We start from the raw sequence: 15356 nt of genomic DNA, 5'->3' as shown, positions 1-15356 counted from the left end.
CTGAAAACAGATGAGATCAACTCTCCCAGGATAGCCACTTAAAGTATACTGGCTATGACACCCTTTGTCAGATCCTGAAAAGGACACAATCACTCTGAACCTGAACTCAATACCCCAGCTTCTTCCATAAAGCACATGTAATTCACCCTCCTGTATAAAAATGAATGACCCACTCAGTCTCCAGACTACAACAAAGAGGCTTTCTGAAAACTGTCCCACCTACAAGTCAGGGATGGCCACTCCACTTATCCTTTACAATTGGAAGTGCTGTTTACCAAAAGTCATCTGCCTGGTTCCCTGGGGTTTCCACACTGCACATCCCTCCATCCTGATGGGCACAAAGCAGGTTTGCTGAGGCATACAGGGCACCCTATGGGGTGTGACCAGCTGCCATGGAATGGTTCTGGCTGGCTCTGCAACTGCACTAACTTCCAGAGAGTCAGAGCAGGAAAATGAAAAGTCTGACAGGAGGGTGGGCACCTCGGGCTGTGGTGTCAAATACTGAAGTGAGTGTTGGCCCCAAAATCATAGCTGGAGGGCCACAGATTACACAAGATACCACAGATGAGGTGCCTGGATTGGCAGCCACTGAGCAACAGACCAGTGCTCCTTCCTCCTGAGGCTTTCCCCTGCTCCAGTGGCTGTTTCTCTCCCATTTCCTCACTCCTCTCTCTCTCAGCTGCTGTACAACAGCCTTTACCCACTCTTCAATATCCTCTCAACCAGCATCAACCATTTGCTCAGCTTTGGTAATCTGCCTTAGCTGGTATTCTAGTACAATAAACATACCATACATGTTCCTTATGTGCATTCAGCATAAGTAGAAGTCATACAGCTGAACACATTACCACTTCAGTGGGAGGTCAAATTACTGTTTTGGCACTTGTATCAAGTCTGTCATTTCAATTCAACTTTATCAAATTATGGATTGCTCGATACAGTTGGATTAAAAGGAAAGACACACACACACACAAGCAATTGTCATCACTTCAGTTGTGAAATTCCAGAATTGCATGTCAGTGACAGAAAGAATGAGAGAGCAGTAATAGGACTGCCATTATGATCATTCAATTACTAAGGAACCTTCCAACAAGACTTTGCACTGTGACAATCTACATGCCAGGAAATTAACTGGATTTCTGATTATTTCCCCACTTCAGAATTGCCAGTATTTCTTAGGCTGACCAGTGCTGAGGGTTACATTCTAAGGCAAGATTCAGACATCTATAGGCAAGATTCTATAGACATCTATAGGTAAGATTCATTCTAAGGCAAGATTCAGACATCTATATTTCCATAACTAATGCTTCTTTTTGTAAAGAACATAAACTAAGACAAGGAAATGGAGGATCCTTTGATTTTAAAGTTATCAATACAAATATAAGAAGAGTTATATAAAGAATTGTACATTCCCATATAAAAATTATAATAAATTAGACTGTGGGTATGATTCAATCCATCGAGTTTTGGGTTATCAGGAGTGCACAAAATTTAGAATTAAAACTATTATGGAAGAGGCAGCCATGGATTTTGATTGGTTTTTCTGAAAAAAAAAACAAAAAACAAAAACACCTTAGATTATTTTGCCCTTCTGAAAAATTCCACCTCTGTGATGAAAACGACACCAGAAATGTTACTCAAATCCAACTTAAGAGAGCTGAGCTCTCAGTGGGAACTTTTGGCATACAGTGACAGGTAGATATTATCTGAACAGCTTGTTATTCTAACTTGTGCATTATTCCCACTTGTTTCCTCTACCTTCTGTCCTGTCATTCGAAGCTTCAGTAATACTCTTATTTGTCCAACAGCTGAAGAGGGAAAAGAAATAGGAATAATTTGTTCACTCAAGCAGACACCAGGAGGCCCATTACTGTTCCTTAAGATTCCACTGAATCTATATCCGGACACAATTTACAGAACACAGTCACCAAACAGGATCAAGATACTTACATAGACCACTTTGACACAATACACTGGATTCTGCAATCTTTCCTCAATAAAAAATTCCTTTTAACATCAAGAAAAATGCATCTAAATATTACAAAATGATATAGATTACATAATGCCCTCAAGAGATAAAAAAAAAATTAAAAATGATACTTCATATTCAGTGGTAGGAAGGTCCTAAACAACAGAAGAAGGATTTGCAACGAAAACACTACACGATTCCAGTGACATCTTACATGTCTGCAGTTAAGAAGCATCATGGACAGACTGACTTATGTTCTGCATTTATTCATTTCCACTCACAGAAACTTCAAGAATGATGTTAATTTTTTTTCCTACTAGTATGGCAACAACATCCCCTTAAACTTTTTACAGAAAATATTTGGATATTACCATTAATCTGAATAAATAAAAGATGTCAAGAAGCAAGGATGATCTGAGCACGGTACATCTGTAAACCCATTTCTTTTCCTCCTTGTTTTACCTTGGACTAATTTTGCAACCTTTCCTCTGACTTTTCTTCATAATTTTATTTCCCCATATTTAACTTGAAAAATATAATTGTAACTACTTTCCTTACACGTGTTTTTAATTTGTTTGTGGCATGCTTGAAAATTCTCTGACAGAAGGTACTAAAAATATTATTAATCTTTTCAACAGAAGACAATAAGGAAAGGTATTACTGCCTATACCATATCCCACAGATGGTAATAAGAAGAGAAGAAATGTTATATATCACTACAGGCATACTGTAAGGCGTACTGATAAGGCAACGATTGCAGAGCAAAACAAACTAGTCCCTCTTGTGCTGTTCAGAACTTAAAGGAAGAGTAGGACAAGGAGATAAACTGCTTCCAGGGATTTTTTCCTCTTGTTTTTTTTTCTGTATTTTTGAAGACTCCAGTTGAACACAAATCCCATACAGCTATTCCCTTTCACATGTTTAAAACCAAATAAAGATGAGAACTAAGAATAAACAAATGATTACGAAGATATATTTGGAGCAAGTGTTTCAGCTAGTAAAAACAGATTAAGCTGGTATAAGAGCAACTGAAAAATATACCTTCACATACTAGCAATCTTAAAGTGATGCTGAGACTAGAGTTTCTTTCTATCAACAGGAGGAGTCCACAAAGGAAACTACACGGCCCTCCGTCCCTGCAAAAGGAACAATACTTTTATTAATTCCTTCAAACACCATCATTTGCTCTGCTCCCAACACACAGTCATTGGAATACACAGGTAAAATAAACTAACAAACTTCACTTGGCTACCCTTAGAAGATTGAGACTTCATGCTGGAAAACAGCACAGGCTTTAAAACTGTAACTCAAATTCCAAACACATGAAACCAGCTTCAGAAAACACTCTCTAGTCACCAGGTCACAATTCACATTGTTTCAACAGGTTTCTTTACTGTGAAAATTTAATGATTATGGTTCTATATATAAACTGTTTTCAAAAACAGCAAAGCTTAGATATTTAATCACATTACCACAATTCATTAAACATCTAATACTGGTTGTTCAGAAGGTAGGTATGAAAGCAAAATAAAAAGGGGCTGGGTGTGACACAGAAAAGAACACTGGTTAAGTGGGAAATGAGTCATCCACAGACCAGGTCCACTGCCAGCTGTGGTTAGGCACAGTTCAGTAATGCCTAATCGTACAGATCAGTTATTACAGACTGTTGACTACCTGTCAGCTGTTATTTCAAAGCCTTAAGACACTTGCTGAAAAAAAAAAGTTGTAATTTTACATAAAAAGTTCAGAAGTAACAATGGGAGGACAAAGAGATCACAGTGATTTGGTAAAGGAAATTAGATTATATTTTTATATTTACAGAATAACAGATTTCAAAATAATAACTACTTCTACAAGACTTGAATTAGTTTTCAGGCAAAGCTTTCTCAATGGTTTCATAAATTTCTACTTGAGAAAGTAGAGATTGGGAAGCATCAGGAAGAAAGTTTGTAAGAAAATGTCTGCAAGGTGCCTTCCTTTTGTTGTTAGCTTGGAAAATTTTTCATTAATTACTAATGATACAGTTCATTAGCAATATATTTCATTATGGAAGTGCAAACTATGAAATGCCAATTATGCATGTCTTAATTGCAGTAGTTTGTCTTGATTTCAACGTAGATAAAAATATTTATTTACAGTGTTTCAGGTTCTACAAATTACACTAAGCCCCTAATTTATGGTGTCAGTAAACATGAGCAATGCAACAAGCAGTAAAAAAATGCATTATTATTTAATAAAATTTATACATTTATTTTCTCAGAATAGGTCATTAGTAATCCATACCCCTGGATTGAAAAGTAAAGCTGCCATTTCAGCTCAGCTGAAGTTTCAGTATCGAGACCAAACATGAAACACACCATGTCACAATAGCTAATTATAACATTTATATTCTCACAAAATGTTCCAACAAATTAAGGAAATGTGGAGGACAACTAGACAATTCCTTATACAAGTTCTTGTATTTGCAAGCTAATTACACTCACATTTTAGTATCTTAATTGAATTCTTAGTATGTTTTTGTCTAACTCAAAACAATTTCCTTTCCTCGTTCCTGAAAATACTGTAAATCACTGAAATTCTGTAGAACCTTCATCACGTAAAAAATGAACTGTGCTCTCTGGCAGTAACTTTGGCAGCGTACTATAATAGGCTTGTATAATGGTATTTAATAAAATCTGAACTTTCATGAATAACTCAAGTGTGTATTGGATTACGTTGGTTTATTAAGTCTTTTTTTTTCCCCCAGCAAAAGTAACTTGGTTGTTATTAAGAAAAAGAAGAGCTGAGGAATATTCATAGAAAGATGCACAGTAGCAGAATAACTAAAAAAAAACCAACAAAGAATAACTGTAAAGTTGAACCATGGAACTTCAATATCACACATTACAGGACAGTTAAACTATTGCTAAATTCAGCATAGAACCACACTGTTTCTAAATGCAACTTGAGAGCTAGAAGTTGGCTTCCTGCATCTCTTGTTTTTGAGTGTTTTTAATTCCCTTTTGTCAAGGAAAAGAAATCTTCTAACATAAATATATTCCATACCCATGGAAGAAATAATCCAACTACATGAGCAATGCTATTAAGGAAACTTTAACACATACATAAACATCATAAAATTTAACATGGTTAAATTAGAAATCAAAAATAACAATGAAAGTACAACTTACTAGAGATGCTTGACATAAATGGCATCAAAGCAAGCCACTTACTTTTCTGTCTTCAGTTTCTACAGAGGAATTGCACTCTGCTTTAGTATCCTGAAAAGACAAACAGAAGACAATGTCAAAAAGTTAGAGAATATGTCCTTTCTTACCAGCAGAAATATACAGAGTGAATTGTTATCACAAATGATTGTCTGAAAGGCACTCATATCTTCATCTAATCCCTTGGCACTAGTTACTCCTGAAAATGGAATAAACTGAATATATTCCAAGTCATTAGACTGTAGACAAGGTTAGCAACCTTATAAAAACATGCTCTCATATCAAAACCAGATAGATTTTCAATAAGGGGTAGAGTGTACAGACCACCTCATCAGATGGCATTTACTGTTTCTGATTCTTCAGTACTATTACAGTAATAATAAAAATACTAAGCACACAATTTTCCTGAACTGCTTTTCAAAGCATCATGTGAATACCTTGCAAATTGCTTGTAAAATGCCCTCTATTCATCATCAAAACAGGTATCATTTTCACCTTCTTTAATTACCTAAATTTTATAGTAACACATATGCTCTTCTCTCTTTTTGCGTTTTATTGTAGAATTCACATGCGTTAAGAAAAAAAAGAAAGCTTCAAATCATACAAGTCAAACCACCTCTAAATTGCAAATCCAACCACTTCCTAAACTTATAAACTACTGACATTTGCTGATATACTGTTACTGATTGCTTCTTCACATCAAAATTTCATTTTTAAACTGCTGATATATTTTATATCTCATGGCTCAAAGTCATTTTTTTTTTCCTGGAAGTTTTACCAAACTGAAATGCAGAATGAACTGTCCATTGCTCTGGGTTCCTTATCACAAGTGTATAAAGGCTAACTTTTCTACCAAGATTACAATGACTACAGCGTTCACTGTGTTTAATTTCCTATTTCTGCTTTCCAAGTAATTTACCCTCCTGTGCTCCTTCCCAATTTTTCCAAATCCTGTCTGTAGTTTTGTTATAATCTTCTGTCTGTGTGAGACATTTGGAAACAAGTCCTTCTTCTCTCTTGTCACTTTTAAGACTGCTTTACTCAACACAGAATGTCAACATGGAGTTCTTATTTTTGTTTTAATGATGCATACTGTAATTAGAGGAAACCATGCCTATAGCAACACCACATTTGTTTGAAGTTTAATTTACAGCTCTTTTACTATCTGCACTGGACAGCCTAAAATCCTAAATATGTACTTAACAAATTTACACAATAAACATATTTTTTCCATAGAACTACCTTTCCTGTTTCCTCTCTAGTTCCCATTCCTTACTAAGTAATACTTTCGGTGAAAAAATGATTTCAGTTATTTTCATCAGCATTTGATAAGAAATGTCAGCATAGAATTGAGATTTTGATATACTTAATCATAGCCCTCCAATTACTTAAAAAAGCAACTGGGGATTTCTTTCAGTAAAGGTACTGACTGGTATTAAAACATGAACACGGTAGGCACATAGGTTTTAACTAATTTTCAAAAAGAGGTTCTTCTGTATCCAGTATCATACTGAAATCAAATCTGCCTTTTAGAAATACTTTTGCAAAACGGCCGTGTTCTATATAAACATAATGGTTGTTTAGGAAATAGAAAAAAAAATCCGGGGACATCTAATCACCTGTCTACATCAAAATTAAATGTATCAGTGACCTTAGTTGTGCTTACATACAACTAACTTGTTTATGCTGCACTGCCTTAAACATTTTAGGGGGAAGCTGTTTTTAAGTAGTTCTTTTAGATGCTATCGTGAATTTGTTGAAGAAGGAAGTATGGTCTGCTGTTTAAAGCACAGGACTCTGAGTCAGAAGATGCAGATTATGCTCCCTGAGCTGCTATCTACTGACTACGTGGCTTCCTCACCTCTAAATTGGGAAATAATACTTAACTGGTCACAAGGTAACAAGGAGACAAGTTAGCACTGCTTATGATAATTGTAATAATCAGAGCAAAGTTACTGGAAGAATACTGACTAAAAAATCTGTGGGAAAGAAGCAAACCACCTGTATGTTTGACGTTCTGACAACTTACTCTGAAACAAAGTGAAATTTCCAAGCTGTGTTGGTGGGCAGTTTAGGAATGCAAAATATCAGCGGTTGCATGTGTTAAGCAACATCATCTAAAGGTCACCGGGGCTCTAAAGTAAAAGCATGATCTCATGGCTGCAGTCTTTGCCCTTCCCTGTTCACACCCTTTCCGTGTTTATGACTGTTGCACAGGGAGGTATTCATGGCCTCCCCACCCTTATATAGGCAGCCACACATCGTATAATGCCGTGTAGGCTAACTATACCTCACGAAGTCTCCATGCCAGAAACAAAGGGAGGCAATCACTTGGCAGGCTCTGTCTTGAGGCTGATCAGGATCTGAGCTTGTGAGGGTGAAAGTTTTCTCTGGGACTGGAAAATGCCATCAGTGCTCACTCAGGCTGCCTGTCTGACTCCGTCCGAGACAAAGTGCTCACAAGTGGGCATGGGGCAATAAAACTTGGGGAAAGAAAGCAGCGAGGAAGTCATTTACCATGATAGGAGTAAGGTGGGACAGCTTACTCACTATGTTCATTGTATAAAATTCCCTCTATTTTAAACGTACAATTCCCTCAACTATTGTACATTTTGGACTGAGCTACGAGAAACGGAAGGAAGGAAGAAAGTGCAACAAAGGGAACGTGGTAGGGCTGTAAGCAGCCGTCACACCGTGCTGCCCCTGCACGCAGCAGCAGGACACCGCTCTGCTCCTCCTTCCCTGTTGCCCCGCAGCTTCGGGCTGTGGGAGGAGCACCCCTCCCAGCTCTGGCCTTCCCCTGCGTCTGTCCTCATCCTCCTGTGCCACTGCTTCTCCTCTACGCTGAGCAGTGATGAACGTTGGCCTGCTTGGCGTAGCTACCTCTGGCAAAGGCAGATCATGGCAAAACTTGTGATCAGTTTATAGCAAGATGCGGAGGGAACTCTTTAACCTAATTGTAAAAGCATTTTTACCACTCTGTTGAGTTTACCACTTCCTTTGTTTTTAGCCACGCACTGAGCAAATGCCACAGGCTGCCTTGCCTGCCTGGCTAAGCCACACTGGGCCCAGTCTGCGGAGAGCGACTGCAGTGTGCCTGATGTATCTGTGCCCACAGAAACTGTGCAGCTGCCTTCTGGTACCAGCAGGGATTTCACAGAATCACAGCTGGTCTGAGGCAGGCAAGGCCTCAGGGTCCATTCAGCCAAGCCCCTGCTCCAGCAAGGACACCCAGAGCACAGTGCCCAGGCCCACCTCCAGGTGCTTTTGGAGGTCTCCAAGGATACTCTCCAGCCTCTGGGCAGCCTATCACCCACACAGCACAGAGAGCTACCTGGTGCTCACAGGGAGCTCCTGGTTTGTGCCCATGACCCCTGGTCCTGGTGCTGGGCACTGCTGAGCAGAGCCTAGCTCTGTTCTCTGTGTGGCCTCCCTCCAGAGACTCCAGAGCCTTATCCAAGCTCAATAGGCGCAGCTCTTTCAGCTTCTCCTCACAGGTAAAGGGCCTGGAGCACTGTCAATGGTTTATCAGCTGGTTCGGCCATGACAAGCACCTCTCCATCTTCATGGCCTTTCAGTCTCAGCCCTTGCCACGAAGAACTGACACTCCCATTTATTTTTAGGTTGGATACTAGGAAATACCCCTTCTCAGAGCAGCGAGGCTGCCCAGTGAGGCTGTACAGTGACCGTGCCTGGAGATGTACACGAGCCACGTGGATGTGGCACTGAGGAACATGCTCAGTGACCACAGTGGCAGTTGGACTAAGCGATCTTTCAACTTTCCTCCAACCTTAATTACCCTTACAACCACTCAGGGGCACGCTACCCCTCGCTCTCCCGCCCTCCTCACCCACCCCTACACGACCGCCTCAGCAACCAACCCGCAGGCGCAGCGGCCGCCGATGCTATTGGTGCGTGAGGCGGGGAAAGCACGAGAGGGGGCGTGCGTGCGTGACGTCGCTGCGTCGGGAGCGCGCGACGATCCCGGAAGTGCGCGGCGGGGAAGGAGCGGGCCGGCAGGCCGGGTGCGGCGCTGGGTTAAGGCGCGGAGCGAGTGCGAAGCGGCGGTGAGTGCTGCCTGCCCGCGCTCGCCATGACGAACTTCATCTCGGTGCAGCTGAAGAAGGCCTCGGAGGTGGACCTGGCCAAGCCGCTGTGCAAGTTCATTCAGCAGAGCTACCCGAGCGGCGACGCCCAGGCCGAGCACTGCCGCGCCGCCGAGGAGCTCAGCAAGCTGCGCAAGAGCGCGGTGGGCCGCCCGCTCGATAAGCACGAGAGCTCGCTCGAGACCCTTCTTAGGTAGGGCCCGGGGGCTCCGGGGCGCGGTGGGGCCGGGCCAGGTGTGGGCGGGGCCCTGGGGAGGCGGCCGGGGCTGTTGGGCCGGCTCTGGCGGCCCGAGGGCTGCGCCTCGGGCGGGAGCCTGGGCCGGGCGTGGGGGGCAGGCCTCGGCCCTCCCAGCTTCCCCTTCCGAGTGGGAGCTGGGTGAGCTTGTTATTCTGGGAGCTAGATGAGCGCCGTTGGCTTTACGGGATGTGCGTTACGTCTCGCTGTTGCTGCTGACGGCTCCTCTTCGGCTCCCCTTTCGCTCCCCACCGTGTTCAGCAGCTTCTGAGTGTATTTGTGAAGTCACGGCCTTGTTTCCCTGCTTGGCACTTTCAGTTTGCTAAAAGGATGTTTTGCTAGGAGGAAGTATAGTGCATTGTGCTGGAGCGGCTGTAGGTTGGATAAATGAAAGTTTCAGTCTGAGCCTTCTACTTATTAAACCACACGAGAGCTGCTTTGGGACTTTCCACCGTGTCACCTACGAAAATGCTCATTCTCTTGTGTCTCCCTCTAGTCCCGATGCATTGCAGCATTGGCTTGCTGTGGTAATCCTGCTGCTCTGTCTGTGCGTGGGAAACGCTTCAAGCTCAGCTATTTGTAGCTCTAATCGCTGAAGGCACTGTGATTAACCTAGTGATAAACACCAAGCACAGACTTCAGTCTTCCTGGTTAGGATCAAAGATTTAATGAGTTTTTAGCATTAAGATTTCCTTTCATTTTAAATAGAAGAATCAGTAGAGGGATTTCCTCGTGCATAGAGAAGTGATAGCCGCGAGGTTGCTGTGCTTCTGCAGTGCTGTCCTGAATGAGTATATTTTATGTTTGCTGGAATTTGATTTAAAAACTTTAAAAGGAATGGGAAAGGTATGTGACGAAGAGATGATGTTATCGTTTTCTGTTGTTTAAGAGCTTATCGAGCTCACACTAGGTGTCCGGACTATAAAAGCTATGTATTTTATAGTATCTCTACAGCTTCCTGTTCTGTTCCTGCTTATTGCACTGTATGATTTTGAAGGTCAGGGAAATAAACAAACATCTATGAACTCTACCGACTCAGTCAACTTGAAGGGTGTAATATCCCCTTCCTGCAAACACTGGAATTGATCTCCCTTTTCTGATTGTACCAATTGCATTTGTGATTAATTTCTACCTGAAATCCCCGTGTGGCCCACGTATGTCACATGACCTGACCTTGTCTAATCACTGAGGAGAAAGCTTCAGTTCTGATCTTTCTCTTACTAAAGTTCTAGTAAGCAAAAGGTATACGTGGCTTTCTCTCGGGTTTGAAACTTGAAAAATGAGCTCAGGATGAGGTCAGATGAGCCTCAGAGCTGGAACAAAAGAGGATAGGAGGAGTGTGGCTGGAAGCCAAGGACCCAGGGATACCTCCCTGTTCTGGGGCCAGGTCATTACGTTAATTAAAGCCATACTATGCAACTACCTTGGGTTTTCTGTTTGAATCATGAAGGGAAACCGATCACAATTGCATAATTAGCTAATTTTCAGGTCAGTTCCATATGCAGAGATCTGTTTTCTGCTATCCATTAGCAAATGACTTTAGCTTGCTCAGGTGCTGTTGCAGAGGTCAGAGTTTGAGCATGGCTCCGCGCTGTCGCATTAGGTATGAGTAAGTCAAGTCCTCTTCCCCAGCAACTCTGTTAAAGCCTCCTCTCATAATATAACATCTGTGTTTAAGATACTGCTGCTTAATAATGTTCCCTTTATAGTGGAAGTGAGTGATGATGGTCTGAATTATCTTTAAGTTCAGAGTTTATGACCAAAATCTCGAAATATTTACTTCAATCTTATTCACGGAAACAGAATAGAATAGGCATAAAATGTACTTAAATGAGAAATAAAACTCCATTTTTTTCTTTAACCAAAAGGTTTTTTGCCCATGTCTGACCATTTATATCCATTCCAGTTGTTTGGAAAATAAGTTCTTATTCTTTAAGAATATACTGCTATATATAATCAGTTCTGGAAAGTGTCAGCAGCCACTGACAAGGTGCAACAGAAGCATCCAGCTGAGCTTTGCTGGAAGGAGCCCAAGCTTTCGACTTCCTAGTATTTCTTGAGAAAGCTCTCATCCCTTTCCAGCTCCCTGTATCTTGCTGTTAGAGCTGTAGTAAGTCTTGTGTTCCAGTTAACAGCTTTAACAAGATCCGTGTTAAAGCTGTGCTTAACATTAGTTACTGAAGCCAAGTTGGAAGAGCTAACGGCAATGTGCATTCACTTCTTTGTGACCTTTTAGACAGTCGCACCTAGTAGAGTGCTGCAGGCTCCTGAAATGTTAAGAAATGAGGGCTGAATCTTCTGCTAACGAGTCTAGAGCTGTCCACCTTGTTTTGTTGAGTAATTACTGCATTTTTTTTCTTTTGGAGAAGAAATACCCTGGCTTGTGGCTCCATTACCTAGATAAATCCTGAACACAAGCTTTGGAAGTTGGTGGTATGCTGTTCTTGTGGCTGATGAATGCAAGTGCTTCTTGGAGAAGTACTTGAGGCACCCGGTGAAAAAGGGGAAAATGTAAGTGGGAAAGACCCCTCCCTGCTTCAGAGCTTTGTGTTTTGTGAGAATCAGAGTGCTCTGAAGGTGACATAGGTGATCTTGGACACATGTTTCTCCTTAAATTCTGGCGTATTGAGACTGATGTAGTGCTCTTTTCCTTAGCCTAATTACAGCTTCAAGGGGTTCCCCGCTTCCTCTCTCAATTCTGAAGATAGCCAGGATTCCATTTCTGTCCTTTGGAGTGTTGGGGTGGTGGTAGGAGTTTAATCGGTTCAATTTTGCTAAAAACCTTTGCAGAACTATTTTTGTGTGCATGTCTGTGACTTTATTTTAAGCAGTCAGATTCTGTGGAGGCAGAATGCTGCAGCTCTGGTTTCCAGCTGTGAGTTCAGAACTCCAGTCCTTATCTGGGAGAGTGGGCAGATCTTGGCCTCTTTTATCTTCCTTTGATGGAGGTTTTCTTTGTGATTCTTTGAAGGGGAAGGAGGATTTCAGTTTCTTAATGCATAAATCTTATGGTTACATTTTAATGAAATTCTAATTTAGACCTTAATTTCCAACTCATTTGACTGCTGTAACTCATTTCTGTAAGCATTTGGGAGCACGTAATGCCCGTCTTAGTGAAAGAGCCTTGTACTTGGAGCTAGGTTTGGGATGCTGACATCTGTTCAGCCTTCATTGCTGTAGCTGGAGCTCTGGCATACGTTCATATATTTGTGTGACTTTCTTTAATCCTACATATTAGCACAGCCAAATGTGCAATGCCCATCTGCACTGTGCAGCAACTTCTGCTCTTTGTGTCTTGACAGTTAGAAATTAGTGTAGCTTTGTTTTAAATGGCACCTTTATGTCAACCCTTAGCCTTTTAGTGGCTTGTGTGTCAGATGTGTCCTTTCGTTTAATGTTTGCTGTCTTCGTGCTGTACTACTGGCTTGATTCAGTTCTGTGGTTGGTGTCTTCCTTTATCCTTATCATTAGGGTTAGTCACTACTAAACAAAACATTTTTTTTGTGTGTGGGGGAGGGAAGTCTGCAGAGTTTTGAAGAGATCTTAGCCTTGAATAGAATTTTGCATTCCTTAGTAAGAAATGACACCAACATGTGCTTCAAACAACGAACAAGATCTGAATTTGTTTTTAAAATATACAGCCAATCAAAAAGCCCTCTGTTGTTGTTGTCCATGGATCTTAAATGGAGTGATGTGCATGTTTGTAGGAGCTCACACCTCTTCATTTCTCTGTAGTTGTCCTGAGGCCATACAAAGAGAAGTCTTTGCCAGCAGCCAGCACTTACACAACCTGACTTGTGAGGCCTTCTAACAAACTGTGCATCTTGACTGTTTTATTGGCAACCGAGGAGAAGGGTGATGGGGGAATGTGGGAAGGCAGCTTGGCTTGACAAATTGAATTGAGTGACAGGAGGAGACTAAAAGGGAAGTCATGTTTATGGTGAAGTACAAAATGGAAACTTCTGAGAGCAGCGGAAGACAATGAAGGAAATACATATATATGGGAAATGGACACAAACTGCAGCATAGGAAGTTCTGCACACATGTGAGTGGTGACTTCTTCACAGTGTAGTGATGGAGCAGTGGCACAGCTTCACAGAGAGGTGGTGGGGTCTCCTTCTCTGGAGACGTTCCAGACCCACCTGGACACCTACCTGTGCAACCTGGGCTAGGGAGCTGCTTTGGCAGGGGGTTGGACACAGTGATCTCTGGAGGTCCCTTTCAACCCCTACAATTCTGTGATATCAAAGTACATCACATGAAATGATCTTCAGTGGTGTAGTATTTATTTTACTAATTTCTGAATTGCTTGTGTCAAACCACATCAGTAAAATGTATTAGGAAATGGAGGTGGGGGGCAGTGGAAGTGGTGATGATCTTTTAAACCAAATGTAAATGAGAGCATTGCTGTGCAAAACTGAACTTTCAGCTGTGAGAGGGCTGCTGTTCTGTGCACTTCTACAAGATCAGGTCTTGAACTAATAAGGTCACTAAAAAGAAACTGTGACTAAGCTACATGTAACCCCTGCTCAATTTCAAGGGCTGTGTGCTTTCAGGCTACAATCACCTAATGAAAGATGGAAAACAGCCAAAAGTTTTTTTTCTTTTTTTAAATCATTTACCAGAAATAAGCACACTTCTAGAAACTTTCACGTGCTGACTTTCCAAGTGTTGAAAGGAAGCAGTTACCTCGCTATTCCAGTAAGATAGCAGTAACAGTTTATCAGTGTACTGCTGCTCTTTTAGGTCTGTTGGGAAAACACCTTTGGTTCCTAGAGTAGATCTCTGAGTGGGAGCATACCTCAAATCTGACTTGGTAATGACAGCTCTTCTTATAGCAATCTTATTAGTGAAGTATGATAGGATAGAACACAGGTTTACGGATTTGTGTAGATAGTAGAAAAATTATCACAAGCTTTAAAGCTCGTATTAAGAATCTTAAAACCCTTTGCCTCTTACGTAGTTGGTAAGTTGCTGCAAGTAAACAATTACTCTTGAGTAAACTGCTGTCACACTAAACAACTGCAGAAATCATCTTTCCTTGGGATCAGTCTCTTTTAACTCAGTTCTATTGGTCAAAGACCTTCTGCAGCGTGACTGTAGCAGATTACTGTAGCTTTTGATATGGCTTAGCATATTGTGTTTTGAATAGCAGTGCTTCAGCTGAAGCCATGAAACTGTATCATTGTATGCATTGGCAGATGTAATTTATCGAAGCATATGCTAATGCTATGCTTATCGTGTATTATAAATGTTTCCCAAATTCTTAATTGTGCTTAAAAAGAAACTGCTTAAAGGAAATGCACTAATATAATGTTGGGTATGTGCCCATGTGGCAGTTCTTATAAGGAGAAGCGTAGGAAATAGTCTTCACATGGGATATGTTTGCAGTTCAGTTGTTTTCTGTTTTGCATGCAGACTGCCACTTAATTAGTAGTGGAGGTGCAGTGTATGACTTGGGGAAACCTTCAGCTGCTAATTGTTGTTTGGATAGATTGCATGGGGAGCTGTGCTGCTCTTGCCACCTTTCTGACTTCTTCCCAAACATCTGCTGAGCAGACAAAATACTGGCGCAGAGACTTGGTCTTAGTTCACAGTGACTGCGATAATATACTCTAATGACAACAGCTTATAAGTGAAGAATGTTATCAAGGATAGGACTTTTCAGCTGATAAACTGTAAAGCAAATGCTGTTTCAAAATGATGAAGTTGAAATGAGTGTGTTGGAAATGGCAGGGCTGGGTTATAAGAGCTCATTGAATAGCTTGTTTATATTAAATTAAATGTTGTAATTTACTTTTGTAGCATGATTTAATGTCTAATGTATTCCTGTATTTTTA

At 41.3% G+C, this 15356-nt stretch overlaps 1 protein-coding gene across 2 annotated transcripts in view; it reads left to right on the top strand.

Annotated features, from left to right (window-relative positions):
* Positions 1 to 9176: 9176 nt before the first annotated feature.
* PDCD6IP (programmed cell death 6 interacting protein) overlaps positions 9177 to 15356 on the top strand; it is a 28378-nt gene continuing 22198 nt past the window's right edge. For both annotated transcript variants that reach the window (XM_065753265.1, XM_065753263.1), the window contains exon 1: positions 9177 to 9474. In XM_065753265.1, coding sequence (XP_065609337.1) covers positions 9269 to 9474 — 206 coding nt within the window. In that variant the 5' untranslated portion in view covers positions 9177 to 9268. The remainder of the gene's footprint in view (positions 9475 to 15356) is intronic.

Source organism: Cyrtonyx montezumae, unplaced genomic scaffold (assembly GCF_038088225.1).
Source record: "Cyrtonyx montezumae isolate F1298 unplaced genomic scaffold, pur_monq_1.0 scaffold_8, whole genome shotgun sequence".
Taxonomy (NCBI): domain Eukaryota; kingdom Metazoa; phylum Chordata; class Aves; order Galliformes; family Odontophoridae; genus Cyrtonyx; species Cyrtonyx montezumae.
Note: the sequence above shows the minus strand (reverse complement) of the source record. Positions and strands in the feature narration are given on the sequence as shown.